Source organism: Pan paniscus, chromosome 15 (assembly GCF_029289425.2).
Source record: "Pan paniscus chromosome 15, NHGRI_mPanPan1-v2.0_pri, whole genome shotgun sequence".
Classification (NCBI taxonomy): domain Eukaryota; kingdom Metazoa; phylum Chordata; class Mammalia; order Primates; family Hominidae; genus Pan; species Pan paniscus.
Window position 1 is genome coordinate 57,901,190 of NC_073264.2, and position 17,679 is coordinate 57,918,868.

General features: G+C 49.2%; 2 protein-coding genes across 5 annotated transcripts in view; one reads left to right on the top strand and one right to left on the bottom strand.

The window, feature by feature from the left end:
* Positions 1 to 5,473: 5,473 nt before the first annotated feature.
* Positions 5,474 to 16,137, bottom strand: OTX2 (orthodenticle homeobox 2). 4 transcript variants are annotated; one of them, XM_003831676.4, is made up of 5 exons: positions 15,144 to 16,137; positions 14,919 to 14,988; positions 10,129 to 10,344; positions 8,957 to 9,132; positions 5,474 to 7,122 (listed from the first exon to the last, which is right to left on the bottom strand). In XM_003831676.4, exons 3-5 carry the CDS (start codon positions 10,223 to 10,225, stop codon positions 6,502 to 6,504), a joined length of 894 nt encoding a protein of 297 aa, XP_003831724.1. In that variant the 5' UTR covers positions 10,226 to 10,344; positions 14,919 to 14,988; positions 15,144 to 16,137; the 3' UTR covers positions 5,474 to 6,501. The 4 variants fall into 4 exon arrangements, with proteins under 4 accessions (XP_003831724.1, XP_057155700.1, XP_008955279.1 ...); XM_057299717.2 differs by having other exon boundaries at positions 8,957 to 9,108; positions 15,144 to 16,125; XM_008957031.6 differs by lacking the exons at positions 14,919 to 14,988; positions 15,144 to 16,137 and adding an exon at positions 12,940 to 13,436.
* A 594-nt stretch (positions 16,138 to 16,731) lies between these two features.
* LOC130540778 (uncharacterized) overlaps positions 16,732 to 17,679 on the top strand; it is a 108,647-nt gene continuing 107,699 nt past the window's right edge. Inside the window, exon 1 of the mRNA XM_057299698.1 lies at positions 16,732 to 17,028. Coding sequence (XP_057155681.1) covers positions 16,732 to 17,028 — 297 coding nt within the window. The remainder of the gene's footprint in view (positions 17,029 to 17,679) is intronic.

Sequence of the window (17,679 nt, forward strand, 5' to 3'; positions counted from 1 at the left end):
CTGGCCCCGCGAAGGAGGCCTCAACCTTAGGACAACCTGGGCGTCCCTGGCGAAGGTCTCGATCTGCCGGAGCCACTGCCTTTCAGGCATCGCTCCATTAAAGCCAGGGAGGAGAGCGGCATTGGCCAGCGACCCGCCCTCCTTACGTCCGGAGGTCACCCCACACCTACAGGCAGGTTTTTCTGTCTCCTTTGCAGAACACTATGCATTTGTTACAACGATTAAATGAAGAACACAGAAGTCTCTGGCTCTGCCGGGCAGAACGCCTCTTAAGAGTATCGCAGCTAAAAAGTGGGTTGGCTGTAAGCTGATAATCAGGTAGCTGCGGTCAGACACCCACTCCAGAACCTCTGCTACTCAGAGACCATGTTATCACACGCGACGTCCATTAGGCCCCAGTAATCCGCTATCAACGCATTTTAGAGCCATTTGAATGTTAAGGAGATTTTTATTAATGGTCCATGATCCTAAAATGTGACTATTGGCTCTAGGAACAGATTTTAACAACTCAAGGCTGTGATGAGTGATTTTCTGATTTCTGTGCAGCCTAAGGCCTCAGGAGATTTCATCTGGGAGATTGGGGGCAAGACCTAAGGGAGAGAGCCCTCACCCCACCAAGGACCTGTCTCTAAAGGGTACTTTCCAGCTTTTACCTGGGGAAACTGAGATAGAGGGGGAGCAGACCTGTGGCTCCTAAAGGCAGCATTTGAAGGTCCTTTAATGGGGAGTCCAGGGGGACAAAAAAAGCAATCGACAATTGTATGGCTACTAGAAACTGGCATCTTATTTTTAAAGAAGCCCTCAGCTGGAAATGTCACCTAGTGATGTCAAGTAGACTAAGAAATTCTTAATCAAAAGGCCCCCTTTGCTCACCTGCAGTAGGCAAACTGAGGCAGGAGCAGTAGAGGTAGCAGGTAGCAGAGGATTCTGATTCTTGAATACCTTTTTTTCCTTGTGGTGCTGAAACAGAAGTCAATCCAAACTTTGCCCACTTACCATTATATTTTCAGTGGGATTCTTTTTTGTTTTCTTTGTTGTTGCTGTTGTTTTTTCTTTCAAAATACCGTGTTTCCACTAAGAATTAAAAGAAAAGGGGTGGGGAGATTAAGGAATAAAAGTGAGTCATAGACCTCATGCTGTTTGACTTTCCCTCTAGGAGAAAAACAAAATTTGAAGCGACCCTCCCCCTAGTGATAGCCTGGCTTCCCTGGCACCTGCAGTTATCTTTGACCAAATGGGTTGGACTTGGTAGGGATCCTTTATTTGAATTTGCTTACTGTTTGTTTGCAGTTGACAGCAGGTTGGTTTTTAAACATAAAACACACTGCTTGCAAGAGAGGAAGTCTGGCTGTTTCTCTTTAGCATTGGGGGGCCTCCCTTGGTTGTAAGGACTGCTGCTTAGTAGAAGGCCTTTCAAACGCACGTCTGCTCCCTCCTTTACAGCCACTTCAGTATACAGAAACTTCCTCTAGTTTCTCATTTGGTTCCGTTTCCTTCCATCTGCTGCCATCAGAAAAACTACCCTTTCCAAATAGTCCCTAGATTTTGTTTCCATCAGGTAAAAAACAACGCCCCCCCAACACATTATCATTGAAGGTCTCATGATACTATTAACAGGCAGTTTGAAAGAGATGGTCCAAGCAATCCTATACAACGTGTCTCAATACACCGGAGCACTACGGTTTCACATGTAATGTTAATTCCGTCCGAGACAAATCCTATAATCTGTGCAGTTTCAGAGCCTAATACCAAAAAACATGGGGATGGGTTTTGTTTGGGGTTTTGCTCTCCCCATTCCAGGGGAAAGTCCCAGGGGCTCCCAGTCTTTTCTGTCACACCAACCCAAGGGCGGAAACGGGGCGACTAGGGGAATCAGGTTTTATCAGAGCACTCTGCGCTGACAGGCTCGGGCGGTTTAGAAGAGAAAATCAGAGGTGCTCAGGGCACCTGGTCACAAACCTGGGCCTGCAGATGCCTGATGGGGGCTTGGACCCTTTCGTGGCACGAAAAGGAGAGAGACTGCTGTTCATCTTAAAAGTCTCGAAGGAGGCAAAAACCCAGGCGTAAGTCATGGCTGACTCTGATCCTGCATCTTCTCATTCTGGTTGTTTTCCACCGCGTCTGCTCCCATTTGCGTGGGATGCGCTGGTCTCCTGCCCGACTCTTTTGTGTTCCTCTTTTGCATGATTAAAAACACGTTTCTATATGCACTAAACCATCACCTAGCACTGGCACGCCTGGTTTTGGGTTACAGCTTTGTCCGTATAATAACAGCGAAGTTCTCCCTGGGTGTGAGATGCGGGTTCGAACATGTGGTGTGCGCGCCAGGGCTGGCCGCTTCCGGTTAAGTGGACGCGGGGACTTGACTGCGTCCCCTGCCTTGCAGGTAACCGGAATGGGTTGCCTGGCAAGTTGGCCCTGCCCGGGACGCCGAAGGGACCACTTCCCCATTCCAGAGCCTGCCTCTGGCCTTCAGGGCCGCTGACAGGTCCGAAAAGAAAGAGAAGGCACTCAGTTTAAAAAAAGAGAGATCTAGAGGACTGGGGAAAAGGGGATGAGCCAAGGCAAACTGGGAATTGCTCGGGCTTCCCCCGAAAGCCTCAGCTCAGTGCCGGGGGAGACCCCAACGGAGGGCCAGACTCCCCCAAATCCAGTGGCCGAGGACCTGGATTTCCTGGGAGGATCCCCGGGGGCCCGAGGCAGGCCCAGCTGGGCCCCGTCTGCTCGGGACGCGGGAGGCCTCAGCCGTGGCGGGAGCCCCCGCTGTGGCGGCCTCGCCCTTCGAGGCCAGGAGAAGCGGCCCCCTCCTAAGCCGTCCGCGGCTCATCCTACCGGGAGACCTGGAAAACTAGCAGCCGCGGGCCCTGCTGGGCTTGCTTTCGCCGCCCCGGCCCCTTCTCCCCGGCCAGTGGACCCCGCTCGCCGTCCCGTCTGTCAGTCTCGGTTTTAGCTCCTTCGGGGGCAGGGCGCTCGCCTCCCGGCCGGGCCACCCCACCCTCCAATCCCCGAGGCCGACCCGACCCCTGCACTCCGCCAGGCCGCGAGGTTTCCCAGCGACCGGCGCCCCGGCCCGCGGCCGACCTGGAGGCCTGACTGCAGGGCTCGGGCGGGGCCCTCGCTCGGCTCTGGCTGGCGGCCCACTCCCGCGGGCGTCCAGGCCTCGCCACCGGGCCTCGGCCTTGCCGCGGCCCACAGCGCCCTGGGACCGGCGCCCCCGAGGCCTGAGGACTAGGCCCGGGGGGCGCGGGCTGAGGCTCAAGAGAGGTCCTAGGTGCGGGCCAGGGATGGAGCCAGCCCAGAGAGAAAGGGGAAAACCCGGCAAGGCAAGAGCCTCAGTCTCGCCCCTGCCTGGCCCGCCAGGCTGTGAGTGGGGCCCATTGGGCAGCGCCAACCTGGGGAGTCCGGCGTCTGCCCCAGCTGGGGGCCCTCGGGGCAGAGATGTGAGTGCTGTTCCCAGGTAACTCCGACTGGGCACTGGGGAGTTAGAAAAGCCAGCTCTTTAGCCAGAGCGCCTAGGGCGCGGCGGAGAGAGCGTGCCGCCCGGCACCACGTTCCTTCTGGCAGTTCCGCCCCAGCCTCCCAGCGTCTTGCTCCTGTGGCGGCGGCAGTACGGGCCTGGGGGGTCACCCACAGGAAAGGTGAGATTAGCAGCACCATGTGGGAGAGGGGTTGAGGAAACCCACCATTATCTAAAACTTGGAGGTTTCGAAAGCTGGAACTTAATTGAGTTGATTGAATTTCTCTTCTTATCTAGGAAGGAAAGAAACACTCCCAAGGTGAAATACAAAGGGCCAAGAATCCCTGTGGGAAAGATAAAGATTTGGGGCAACAGATCTTTGTAAAGCAAACTACCCCCACCCTCATCAGGACCTGACCTCCAAACCGAAGCTTATACTGCCGGCTCACTTCTTGTTAATTGCCGATACGCAGCTGAAGTAGCTCCCTGACCTCTTTGGAGGACGGCGTCATTTCAGTACCAAGTATCACCATTATTGGGCTTATTAACTTCATTAAAACCGGTCTTGACTAGGAGTGGAGATCGGAACTCTCTGGATGTCTTTAAGCCAGTGTTCGCTCCCCGCCTCCTTCCCTCCCTCCGTTGCCTTCGGTCAGAGGAATTCATTTCTACTTCGCCTTTGATTCAAAGGGATTTAACTGCGTGGTCTTAGTTAAGAGAAGTTGTGCAGAGGTGATGGAAAAATTAGTTTCAGAGGGTGCTCAGTGCCTCTTCTTTCTGACCTTTTTTTTAAAGTTTCAGGAGAGAAACTGCCAACTGCGTTATTTGCTGAGTAGCCCAATGTTTATCGTCATTATTGTTTTTAAAGAAGGGGTAATCTTTCCCTGCCCCTTGCGGGACATCCTGAAAACTGAAGGCAATGGTAGAAAATGGTTATTTTGATTCTGCATTACTGTTGCAGAAGAAAAGCTGGGAGATTAAGACACTGAATCTGGGTAAACCTCAGGCCCCAATTTAACTTCGTGTAAACTACAGTATGTTGAAGGTTATCAATAGGTGCTGAAAACTCTTGCCATCAAATTTGGCCTCAAATTTTGGTTGCAAACTATTGCATTTCCTTTACCAGCGAACCAATTTACTTATTAGGAAAAATTACAGAGTTCAAGAGAGCATGCGCAGCCAGGGACCGGAAAAATGAAATAGCCAGAAAACAAAATGGTTGCAACTGCTAACCTTCATTTAAAACGTTACAATCAAGAGTCACTTAATTTTGGTCAGCTGTAAGAGCTTAAGCAGCTTAAAATGAAATTAAGTATTGCTTTTACCTGAGGAGCACCATGATCATTGGCCCATTTGTCTTTTCTGGTGACTGGTTTACAAAATGCAGGTACAACTGAAAAGGGACCCATTTTTTCCCCCTCGGCACTTTCTTAAACACACACACACAAACTGACCGGGTGCCTTATGTTCAACTACTGAAATTATAGGTTTTAAAACTTTTCTGAAACTCTTTTGTTCAGAAATCATTTCTGCCTGAATTACTTTCAGATTCTGATTACACTCCCTCTCATGTTTACCTCAGTTTTTGGAAGTTAAAAAAAAAAAGTCCCCTTAACCAAATAAGAGAATAGAAACAAGAAATTCTTGTCATTCTCATGTTTTCAGAGATACTCCAATTCTCCTCCTCCCTCTTAAAAACTTGATATATTTTAAAACATTCTAATAAAGTGCCTAAGAAATCGTTCAGGTTTGAAGTAGGGAGGGAAAAGCAAGGAAAACAAGATCTTATTGTTAGGCTCTCCAAACTCAATTTCAGAGCAATCCTGATGAAAGTCACAAAAAGTCTACCTACCACTGTCATTCATATCTATTTTATGCATAGATTAGCAAAAAAAAAAGTAAAAATAAGTTTGCTAATTTACTCTCTGTCCTAAGAAAAACGTGTTTTGGGGAGGAAAGGCTGAATGTAGGCTTCTCATTCATAAATAGTGGTGTAAAATTAAACTGGACCCAAGGTTGTGCTAGAACCATTTTAATATAATTATACATATCTGCCAAATCCAGGAAGAAAAGGTTTATGCATATATAACTTTTCCAGTTAACATCTGCAAGCATAAACGACAATGATCTCAGTTTAATAATTCATCAGGGTCAGAGCAATTGACCAATGTCTCTTTACTGCTAGGCTTACCAACAGTAAATTACAGATGAATTAGTGTCCTTTTGCTTCTCTTCTCTGACTCTCCTTGTCCAGAGACATTTTGTCGTAAAGTTTCAGTGCAGCTCACCTCCAGCCAAAGGTAATCTTTTTAGATCAGTACTCAGTTGCTCTGAATTTTGCTTATAATTATAACCTATTTAATCACAGAAGAACCCCTGCAGAGGTGGAGTTCAAGGTTGCATACAATAACAGGAGATCACAGTTTTGAAGTCTAGCACAGATTAAAAACCACAGATGTACCATTTATAAGACACACACTGATTGTCTCTTAAACTACATATTGACTCCTTATGAACATTATTTTTTAAATAAAGTAGTGCATCTAGGACAATCAGTCACACAATTCACACAGCCCTGAAAAGTTTTTTCAGTGCCAACTACCAGTTGGTCATGAAACATGAATGAGCTTGAGACACTGTTCATTCCTAAGATTCAACCAAGGATTGGCTAAAACATTGGAACACCTCTGCTTAAGAAGGCTATGACCTTCCCTCCCTTCCTTCACAACTTAGTTTTGTTTGATTTTATTTTTGGTGGTGTTTGGTTGCACATGGCTAGAATGCTTTTGATCACTTTGCAAATCAGGATAACCAATGATCTAAAACTATGACAGGATCTTAAGCAGATTGGTTTGTCCATTTCGGGTTGCTGGTTTGTAGGCCCCTCTAAGGCCCTTCGTTTTTCCTTCTATGCCTCTCGGAACTTTGATCAGATGAGTCTGAGCATCATCCCATCTAACTCTTTTAACCAATGCCTGGCTAAAACTGGAATGTCCAGCCCAGTATATTTAAAAATCACCCACAAAAAGAGGTTCTACAGGTCTTCACAAAACCTGGAATTTCCACGAGGATGTCTGATCTTTATAATCCAAGCAGTCAGCATTGAAGTTAAGCTTCCAGGAGGCAGTTTGGTCCTTATAATCCAAGCAATCAGTGGTTGAGTTAAAACCCAAGCTTGAAGCTCCATATCCCTGGGTGGAAAGAGAAGCTGGGGACTGATTGAGATGGCTGGTGACTGCATTGGTACCCATGGGACTGAGTGTGGCCCCTGGTCCGGGAAGCTGGTGATGCATAGGGGTCAAATATGATCCACAGTCCATGCCCCCAAAGTAGGAAGTTGAGCCAGCATATCCTTGACTATAACCTGAAGCCTGAGTATAGGTCATGGGATAGGACCTCTGCATGCAGGAAGAGGAGGTGGACAAGGGATCTGACAGTGGGGAGATGGAAGCTGGGCTCCAGATAGACACAGGAGCACTGCTGCTGGCAATGGTCGGGACTGAGGTGCTAGAGGGGGGAGTGAATTGGCCACTTGTTCCACTCTCTGAACTCACTTCCCGAGCTGGAGATGTCTTCTTTTTGGCAGGTCTCACTTTGTTTTGACCTCCATTCTGCTGTTGTTGCTGTTGTTGGCGGCACTTAGCTCTTCGATTCTTAAACCATACCTTGGAAGGGAAAGAAAATTCTTTAACACGGTTTTGATAGTTCCTTAAGGACAAGAATGGCTCCCGTATTATAAATCTATCCTACATGGGCAGATTAGCTAAACACACAATTTCCCCTGCCACTGAAGACCTATTCTGTGGTACTCTCATATAAACTCCTGGACTTGTAAGAAAGTTGGGGAGGCTCTGTCTAAAAACACTTGACACTGTCTTATTTCTTGCCCAGAATAACATTTAAGATAATCCCCCAAATCATATAGCTAAAAACTCTCCACATCACTTTCCTATCTTATTTCGCCTCTAACACACACATACACATAGACCCAGCTATATTTTGGAACACTCTCACAGAGGAATAGAATGTATCTCTGTCTTTTGGAGGGAAATACATGAGAAGTGAGAGAAAGCAATTCTGTTGTTACAGGCTAACAGGAACAGCCTAAATTCATTTACAGTTCATCTTCCAGGAAGCAACTGCTAATATGGAGGTTGGTTGGTTCCATCACCCTTCTGTCTCTCTTAGAAAGACTCACAGAACAAAGCTCCAAGGGGAAGACACGATCTTGTTGAAGAAAGAGGTCTGAAAGCCACTATTTGCTAAAAGCTTCTTTGTGGTAAAAGGAGTGACTTACATGCACTCTGCTTTGAGCTGGAGCACAGACCTGCTAGTCTCTGGGACTCGAGTCTGTGTTGTTAGAGTAGTGCCACTCAGCACATAGACTCAGTCTCCTGTGCTGTGTTTACTGACTTACCACTTCAACCCCCTGCTGCAGTCTTGACAATTCTCTTTACCAGCCCTGTTCATGTTCTGCAATGAAGGAGCTATGATTGGTGTACGAGGGGGCTTAGAAGAGGAACTACTGGCATTTTCTGGAGGACAAATCCTTAGCTGAACTTTTGAATGAGCTCTCTGTATGGGTGCCGTAACTGTGGTAAAAGTGAGGCCACCAAGGCCAAGCTCAAGACCACCAACCATTTGGAGCCATTTGTTTTCTCCTAGTGAGGACTTTGGTTCAAGCCTTACAAGTGCTAAAACTTCCTCTAACCTACTTTGAAAAAGCCCCTTTCCCAATTTGCAGCTGACACTGATGTCTGTCGCTTTCATAAACATATTCTAGCTGAAGGAGAGGCCCAGGTGTGTATGTGGTTTATGTGCTAAACACTTTGCAGAGAATTCTGTACGGGGCTCACTCACAAGGCAAGCTGGAGTTGACCTTCCCTCTCCAGTTTAAGGTCAAGTTTAGGGGAACTAAAACAAGAGGGGTGTCACTAGAGACATTATGTAGATATTTTATCTGTTAAATGGCTCAGAACTAGAAAATTCTCTTCAATCCCTAAGAAGTCAAGGAAAATACATTCTTTTTGTGTTGATTTATTTGGTAAAAGCACCAGCTGCGTCTATACCCTGACTCTGCCACCAAACTTAGTTATGACCTTGAGCAAGTCATTTACTCTATTTTTTCATCTGTAAAAATACTTGGACTGTCCAAGAGCTAAGCTGCTTTCACACGTACAAGTCCATGAGAATAGGAGAGGATTTCTATACAGAGGAAGGGAAGGGTTACAACACCACGTGACTACTCTTGAAACCTGCTCAAGGATGGGTCTCTGTCCACCAGCAACCCGGGCCTTGAAGACCCTTGCTTAAGGGATTAAGTGGTGACGGGCAGGCAAAAAAGGGCAGAAGGAGAATAGTTTCCTGGCCCCTTAGTGAGTGAAGGAGAATTTCAAGCCTTCCTTCAGTCCTCTGAAAGACCTGGGGCTCTCCACAGTCCCATACTCTGGGGAAGGGTGGCATGATCAGGAAGGATGGTTCTGCCTGCATCTGCCCTACCTGCACCCTCGACTCGGGCAAGTTGATTTTCAGTGCCACCTCCTCTCGCATGAAGATGTCTGGGTACCGGGTCTTGGCAAACAGTGCTTCCAGCACATCTAGCTGCGCCCGAGTGAACGTCGTCCTCTCCCGGCGCTGTTTCCGGGGGGTGGCTGCGGGACAAGAAGCCCAGGGCCCTTTAGGGTGGGGGAGCAGTTTCTCAGTCATAGGCGTTTCCGCGGGTTCTCCGACGCCCCTGCCCTCCACCCCGCAGCAGTCCCCTGTTCCTCACAGCCCTTCAGCCGGGAGCCTACCAATGCTCTCCCCACCGTCTCCCCAGCCTTGCTCCCCGGGGACCCAGGACACACGCTGCTTCTTTCCCTACTCTTCTTGGTGTTGAGATTGCTCCAATCAGAGCATCACTTGGAAAGTTAACAAATGAAACATTTTTTAAAAGACACACAAAAAAGTTCTCCAAGATCAACCCCCAAACCACAACACAAAAAGGCTATTCCAAGAAGTCAAAGGATCTCCGAGGACAGACTGGCAGCTCGAATTGATGGGGGAAATCTGGATGCTGTTCTCACGGTTTTTAGCACACCATGGGCCTTTGTTCCTCCATCTTTAAAATGGGGACATAGTTCATACTCCTGGGAGGATTTTTAAACAGATCTGATTGGAAAGGAAAGCACCCGCATTTGGAGGAAGTCACGCCTCTTGGGATTAAAGCAGGCTCTGGAGGTCATAGGGGAAGGCCTGGGCATGGAGGGAACAACTGCGAAGCCCGAGAGTGCTAAGGACTTAGGGAGGGAAAACTCAGCTTCTCCAAGAGGACACTTCTGAGGAATTGGTCATTGAGATATGGGTAGGGGTCTTTTGCCCAAATGACAAGGACAGTAACCTTCCTCATCCCACTCTGATGCCAATCCTTATTTACTCGAATTAAGAATAAAGTGATGTGATTGAAACGGTTGCAGACCCACCTACTCACTTTTCCCAACCCCTGTTCTCTGCTTGGTCAGTAAATGCCCTGGGACTGCTTCCTCAGAAGGCAAACCTAGAGGAGACCAAGCCTGAAGCTGGGTGGGGACAGTGTGACTACCAACCCCCGTGTTCCATGGGAACAGGGTGTTGCATCCCCGGAGGGTGGGCATGGGGAAGAGGGGTGCGGGAGTGCAGCAGGGCTCACTTACCCGGGTAGCCCACGGAGGGGTGCAGCAAGTCCATACCCGAAGTGGTCAGACTCAGCCCATTGACTGCGTAAGGCGGTTGCTTAAGATAAGACATCATGCTAAGGTTGTTTGGAGGTGCAAAGTCGGCCCAAATCAGGGGTACCCAGCTGGAAGATCTTGATGCGCCCGGGGTGGACAGGTTCAGAGTCCTTGGTGGGTGGGTTTGGAGCAGTGGAACTAAGGGCAAAGCAAACAAACAAACAGAGGGGCTGGTTTACTGCTTCGGAGGCAGCAGCTCTTCCACGTTCCAGCACTAACTTAAAAAGAGCACGGACTAGGCGAGGCAGAGGCTTTTAAAGGACTTGCAGACACTCCCCCCACCCCCATCCCCACCCCCACCCCCAGCTGCTCTGGAACTAGAGGGGATGGAAGGAGACCAGATAAACCTGTCTTCCCCACCCCCACCCTAAACTTAAAAAAAAAAAAAAAGTACCCGAAGAAAGCAATTACAATCTGCCTTCCCCAAGAACAAAAACCCGTGCCTTCAAATGCACACATTGCATTCCTATCCCTACATTTGCATAGGACTCATTGGCTGGCACTAGCTAATTGTCTCAAACAAAACTTGATTGGGGCCATTTGCAGAGACAAAGAACTCTTTGGCTAAATAAATAATGCTGATAACAAAGCCCATTGGTGAGAAACAAAGAAACAATTCAAGAAATCTACCTCTCCCCAGACTGTTGCCTTTCCATGGCAGAGATTTTAATTATCTTAGCTTTTTACCACTTTCAACTGCTGCGAACCTAAAATGTCAGTGCGTTTAACATCTAAAATACCAACTCACTAAACCACAAACTTGGAAAAACCGCTCAACCACTATTATTCCACATTTGAAGTCATTTCCGGTAATCATTTTCACCTAATTAGTAGTCTGGGTAATTAGATTTCGAGGTAAGTAACAGATTTATTAGGGTTTTGGAGAACCTTGATTATATGTGTCTAAGGAACGAAAGCTAAACAAACAAGTATTTAACTTTTAATAGACACCCATCAAATATTTAAGCATATTCCAAAAAAGTCTTCAAGATTGGCACAGGGCTTGCCAGAAATTGTGAAGTAAAGTTAGAATCCCACCAATCAGATAATGACGGGACCCCACATTTGTAGTGCAAGCTGCTTCCATGTTGATTTTGATGTGTGGAGGCTGCAGATCCTGCGGGAGGCAAATTTTCAGACATTTGGGTCCTCGGCAGCTGCAGCAGAGTTTCCTGTTAACTCTAACTGCATTTTGCACATTTTAGTTTTGAAGAAAGTAGATACACAAACACCCAAAGTTGTGAAACTAGTAGAATTTCTCCCTACCTTTCAAGTTTCCTACAATCCTATAAGAAAAAGAGCTCAAGGGGGAAAAGAAAGGAAGAAAAAGAAAAGTTATTTACTTTCTTCAGCTGAGCTCCCCGCCTCCACCCCAGCAAAGAGATTCAAAGTAGATGTTAATATAGACTGGCAGTTTGCAAGTCTGGCCTTTATTTTCCTAAAATGTGGCACTTATATGCAAGGATCTCTACTTTGAAACTTTGACACCATGAGAGATTGCTTCAAAATGGCGGATACAAGATAAAGGTCTCACTGACTTTAAAGGACTCCGGGTTTTCATATTTACGTTGCTTAAGACAGCAAGGCACAAAAGTCCATAAATGAAACTTAGTAACTGCAACTTCTTTCTGATTTAAATTCAGAGCACAAAAGTCATGCTTTTCTACCCTAAGATCTAATTTAATATAATTTTATAAATGTCTTTCTTGGAGGAGTGTGTATTATGCTCAGTACAACTAATTTAGTTGCCCCTACAATACAGACTTTATGTTTTTGTATTGTCTTTTCTTTTCAAAATGCTGTTCTTTGGAGGCTGCGAAAATAAACAAAAATCTCCAGCTTAGAGGCTGTTTAAACACATATACGACAGCTTTAAAATACAGTTGTATATGTGTTTTAACAGCCTCTAAACTGGAGATTGGAGATTTTTTGTTTAATCGTACTACCTTGCAAAGTTCTGAACTACAGTGCTATAGAGAATCGTAAAATCATATCAGATGTACCCTTGAGAAATATGGAAATGTTCTTACATGTAGAGCTCTCACCCAATTAGAAATGCCTGACACATCATACAATAAAGTAGCACATTCCAACATAAAAAGCAGTAACACACAGAAAGCACCAGGGCCGAGATCCTTCCAGGGGCTCCTTTGCCCTTACCATTGCAAAATGGCTAAAATTCTCAAAATAGACTATTTTCACTTTTGCTCCTGGATCCACCTTTAAAAGGAAAAGAGGAAAACCAAAACCCAAAACTAAGAGATTCTCTCCACAACCGGCCTAGCTATGCACTCTGCATAGAAGGCATGGGCCCTTCAATCTAACTTTCAAAGCTCTTTTCCTCTCGAAGCAGGGTCCAGAAGGGGGAAAAGAAATAACTTTTGAAAAATCCACGCCTCACTATGACTGCTCACGAGGTGGCCTCTGGAGAACTCATACCTAGAAGCTGACCGCGGTCGCGCGGCGAGTTCCGGCAGCCGGTCGGCGACCGCACCTCCGGGCGCGAGCGCCTGGGTCCCGCGTTCCTGCCCGGCAGCCCCGCAGCCCCGCAGCCCCGCAGCCCCGCAGTCCTGGCGCCCGAGGTCCCGCTCCACTGCCCGCACCCCCCGCGCAGCCTTATATCTAACGGTCAATTCGTGCAATCTGTCGCTTCTCCCTCCCCCACGCCTTGTTTTTTTTTTCTTCCAAGAAGCCCATCTTCCAGTTGCTGTGTCCTCGCTCAACAATAATTACCTCGTCCGAGAATTAATTATAATAAATGTTTTCTTGATAAACTAACGAGATAATCCGAGGGGCACACGTCCCTTAATTACAGGCCGCCATGCTCCTCTCTGCTTCTCGTCCGGGCTGATTAATTTTCTGCATGATGGAAAGGAAACAAAACTACGCGGACTGGCGACTGGCCTGCGGCTGGGAAGACGACGAAGAGGAGGAAAGAAAGAAAAAGGAGACGTGTGGGCACCGCAGAAAACGGCCGGCGCTGGCCTCTCTCCGGCGAACTCGAGTGAAAGTTTCTGGCCTCGGGGAATCAAATAACTCTGCCACCCGCGAGGGAGGGAGGAAGAAACGTGCCAAAAGGGTTGGCCTTGACTATTAATTATCGTTGGGAGAAAGTCCCGGTGTTAGCGCTGAGGTCTGGGTGTCTACCTTACTCTGGGGGGAGGAGTTCCCTCTCCTACTCCCCTCTGTTGCTAATAACTTTTGGTGGCTGTAAAAAGTCCCGAGCTGAGCAGGAGAAATCCTGACCCCGAAGCTCTAGGATGGAGGGGAGAATTTCTAGGAGCGACTTCCCCGTCCCCTCCCCAAGCAATCCACCACCGCAGGGTCGGCGCCGCTCGGCCTTCGCTCCCCGCGCACCAGTTCTATCTGTGAAGGAAGCAAAAGCCAACTCGGTGGAATCCTGACAGGGGACTTGGGTTTCCAAAAATATGTCCCGAAATCGGGCATCGATTTCAAGAGTCACTTGAACGCAACAACGCGAAGACTTCTTGGGAGTTTGCAGAGCGACCCGTCGCCCGCGCCCGGCGCTGGCAGGGACCTTCGGATGGTTCTCACTGGGCCGATCCATGGCACAGGCTGGGCCTCGGCGAACCCCTCGGCCCCCGCCCGGCCCCGAGCCACGACACCTCATTGTCCTGGAGCCTGGGAAGGGGGTGCGCGAGCGCGCGGGCGAGCCCTGCCTCTCCCCGCCAGAGAACAGCTGAGGGGCCGCGGTCCCAGCGGGAGGATTCCGGTCCCTGGTCCGGCCGCGGCCTTGGGCGGAGTAGGGGCCACTAGCTGCCACTTCTGCCCGCCCCAGGTGCGCGCGGAGGGCTACGTGGGGCGGGCCGCGACCCGACAAACTCATGTTGAAAAAACACTCTTCACGTTCGCTCGGCCTGGTGACCAGGGTCGGGGACCACGACAACCGGGGGTTGGGAGGCTGCGTAATTACAACCCAGGGTGGTTTGGATTTTGGGGGGTGGTGGATATTTAAAAACCAAAAGGAGATCTGGAAGCTTTTGGGAGAAACAGACAACCGAGCTGTGCTAGGCTGAGGGAGAGGAGGCCAAAGAGAGCGAGCAGTGAGCGCCGGGGCGGACGAGAAGCCAGCGCTCCCAGCCTCCTCGGTTATCCGCTCCGGTTTCCGCTCACGTTCAATAGGGGCCGACAGGGGCTCAAGCGGCGGCCCCCGGCCCAGGCCGACCCGCAAGCCAACCGAGCTTCCGGCGCGCGGGCCCAAGGAGGCGCCTGGCTTTTTATTATTGTTGGTTCAATCCATCCATCTAGTTACATCTGCATCTTTTTGTCTCGGACTCTAAAAAGGTCCCTGGGATCCATCCAAACGACCCCAACCCAATCTGGGGGCCAAAACGCAAAGATCGCGGGAGAAGCCCAGAACGGCGTTGACATAAAAACAAAACCACAAACAAAACCTTCCAAAACACCCCAGATTACATACGCAGCGTTTCGACGACGTTTTGCAGAAGCGACGACCCCCAGGAGCACGCTCTCTGCCTCTCTCCCACTACCGCTCTCATCTCTAGATCACATTTTTCTTTTTGCAACGATCGTTATTACACCTCAAAATTTGTAAGAGAAAAAATACATCCGCCTACAGAACTCCACGTTCGCAGAGGGGCATCGGTCGGTCTACCGACCGATGTGGGGTGATGGCCGACAGACACGGGGACACGTAGATATGGATATAGACAAGACAGACGGACACTTACCTTACAGCCTCATGGGAGGTTAGAAAAAGTCAAATATCCTTTAAATTTAAATTCCAAATAGCCAGCTATCCTAAAAGAAATCAAGAGTATTGAGTTAGAAACCTTGCAGTCTTCACCCTTCCATGAAAAAGTCAAACACAACCAAAAAAAAATTTTTTTAAAGAACGGAAAATGAGGAAGGCGGCTAGAGTTCTAAACACGCGTGGGCCCCTCTGCAATACATACAAAGTAGATGTGGCGAGTGAGGGCTGCTCTAGCAATTTTTATTTTTAATCACAGTGGAGGCTGTGTTGGAGCTGAGGCCGGTCCCGCTCTCAGGGAGATTTGCTGAGAAAGCGCCTCTCTGGCAACTTTTTGACGCAAACTCTCCAACCAATGGCAGGGAGAGAATGATTGACACATCTAAGCCAGAGGGAAAATAATAAAAACACACAACAGGGGGAGGAAAACAGGCCGCTGCTGCACGGGGGGACGAGCAGGCAACAAATCCAGGCCTCCGACATTACCAGAATGTTCTTTAAAGACGCTGGGCTTTGCTTAAAATATACATTATGGGCCGCAGCATGTGAACTAATTGTATAATTAAAATGATGGACAGGGAGTTCTTCTCTTACCCTCTTTCCCCCTGCTTCCTTTACTCAGAAATTTCATTTCCTCTCTCTCTCTTTTTTTTTTTTTGTTGTTGTTGTTGTTTTTAGGGAAGGGAAGAAAGGAAACCCATGCAATGTAAGATGGAAGATATAAATATTTAAGTAAATGCTGGAGAATGGCGGGGGATAGGGAGTGACTGGGTTATCACATTCAACCCCAGCAATAAGTGTGTGGATGACAGGCAGAAAGCAAGTCAGACTGAAACTCAAAAACACTACTATGCCGTCTCAGACAGGGCCAGAGCACGCTGACGGCCAGAAAGGGTAAAGGAGGGAGGCCTGGGAGTGCGATGTGGGCATGTAGGGAAAACAGAGAGAGAAAGATACACAAGTCCAAGAACAAACTATTTTCTAAAACTCAGTGTCTTCTCTATTCCTTACGCCCTTATAAATATCCTTACACATATAAATAAATGATCCCCGAGTGAGAGACCCCGGCTTCTGGTAGGTTCCTGGGGTTTTTTGGAATTGAGAAGCCCACGACAGACTGCAGGGAACACGAACCCCGGAATCTAATCTCAGGGCCCATTTAGGAAAAGTAGCTGGGACCACATCGGGCCTCGAGGATGCGAGTGTGAGGTCGACAAGATATCGTGGAAGAGAGCGAACGAGGGAGGCCCCCGTTGGAAACAGTTTCTGTGTTAGAACAAACGCCACCAAACGACCGACACTGCGAGGCCTGGAGCTACCTGGGCTGGCGCCGCCCGAGCCCCGGGCTGCGAGCCCGCAGGCTGGGAACTGATGGGACCTGGGGGCCCGAGCCGGAGAGTGCGACTCCCAGCCCAACTTTTTTGCCTGGCATAGAGAGCAGGGACCGGACAGGTTTCAAACGGATCCGAGTCCCTAGAAAAGCAAAAACAGACTGGGCGGAGTGTGGGGTGGGGGGTGGCTAGTGGAACTGCTGAGTGTGTGTGAATAAGCTGGGTGGGGGTGGGAGCAGAAGACAGCTCTTGCTTCACAACACCCAGTGCAGGAAAAGAAAAATAAAATCTCTTCCTAAATACCCCACCCCCCGCCACCCACCCACCACCAACTACCATCACCACCATGGCTAGTGGGCCCAAAGAAACAGCTCGCTGCCTTTAATTTGGGGACCTATGTTAATGAAGTTGGTAATTAATTCGTCGCTTTGTTGTCGGTTCTTATACTGTATGTGTAATCAAATGTGGCCGTCCTTGGGATTTACAGCAATTAACGAATTACGGGAGTGCGCACGAGGCAGCAAGCTCTCGGCAGCCGGGCTCCGGCTCGGGCTCGGCCTGGGGCTGGGGACTCCGCGGCAGCGGCCCCTGTCACAGGTGTCTCTAGAGCTTTGGGCCCTGGCGGCCCCTCGAGCCCCCGAGGGGCCCGGAGCCCGCCCAGCTCCTTCCCGGCCCTCTGCAGCAGCTCCAGTCCGGAGACCCGCTGGCTCTCGCGTTCCCAGGAGTCAAGACTTTCTAGGGGCCCGGGCGGGGGGGAGGGTGAGTACCGACCTTTTTTCTCACCCCACCCCCACTGTACTGAAACACCTGGCGGCCGCCCCCGAAGCCTTTAATGGGGATGGTGGTGGGGAGGGGGTACAAATGCCCCGGGCGTTATGGCCCTCGTGGCGCTGGCTGTCGGAGGCACTGGTTGGGTGCGCTTGGTCAGAGTCATGATGCTTTCGATGAATGAAAGGCAAATCCACCTCGATCACCTGAAGCAGAGTCTCCTTCCTACCCCTAGAAAAGACAACGTTTCCCCCAGTTTGATCACAATGATGTTTAAAGCATAAAAGAGCCGAAAAGGAAAAATGGACGTTGTGAATCTGGCAGAGGGGAAGGCCGGAGGAAGGCCTTGGGGACAGTGGGCATGGGGTGGGATGGAGAATTATCAGAACATGCGCTTGTGAGCTAAACCAAGTAAACCACTTTGGACTGGGAGATCCATCTGCTGTAGGGTCCAGTGTCCAGGGAAACCTTTCAAGCCCGATGTAGAGGTTTGCGATGTCCTCCCAGATGGCGGGGGCAGCTGAATCTCCCTAAAAATCCCCCTGTTCTATTCGACAGGGGCAGATTTATGCATGGTGGGGCGTGAGAGGGTTTTGCCCTTCCAGCGGCCGGCAGCAGACAGCTCCCGCTTCTCCTTTGCCC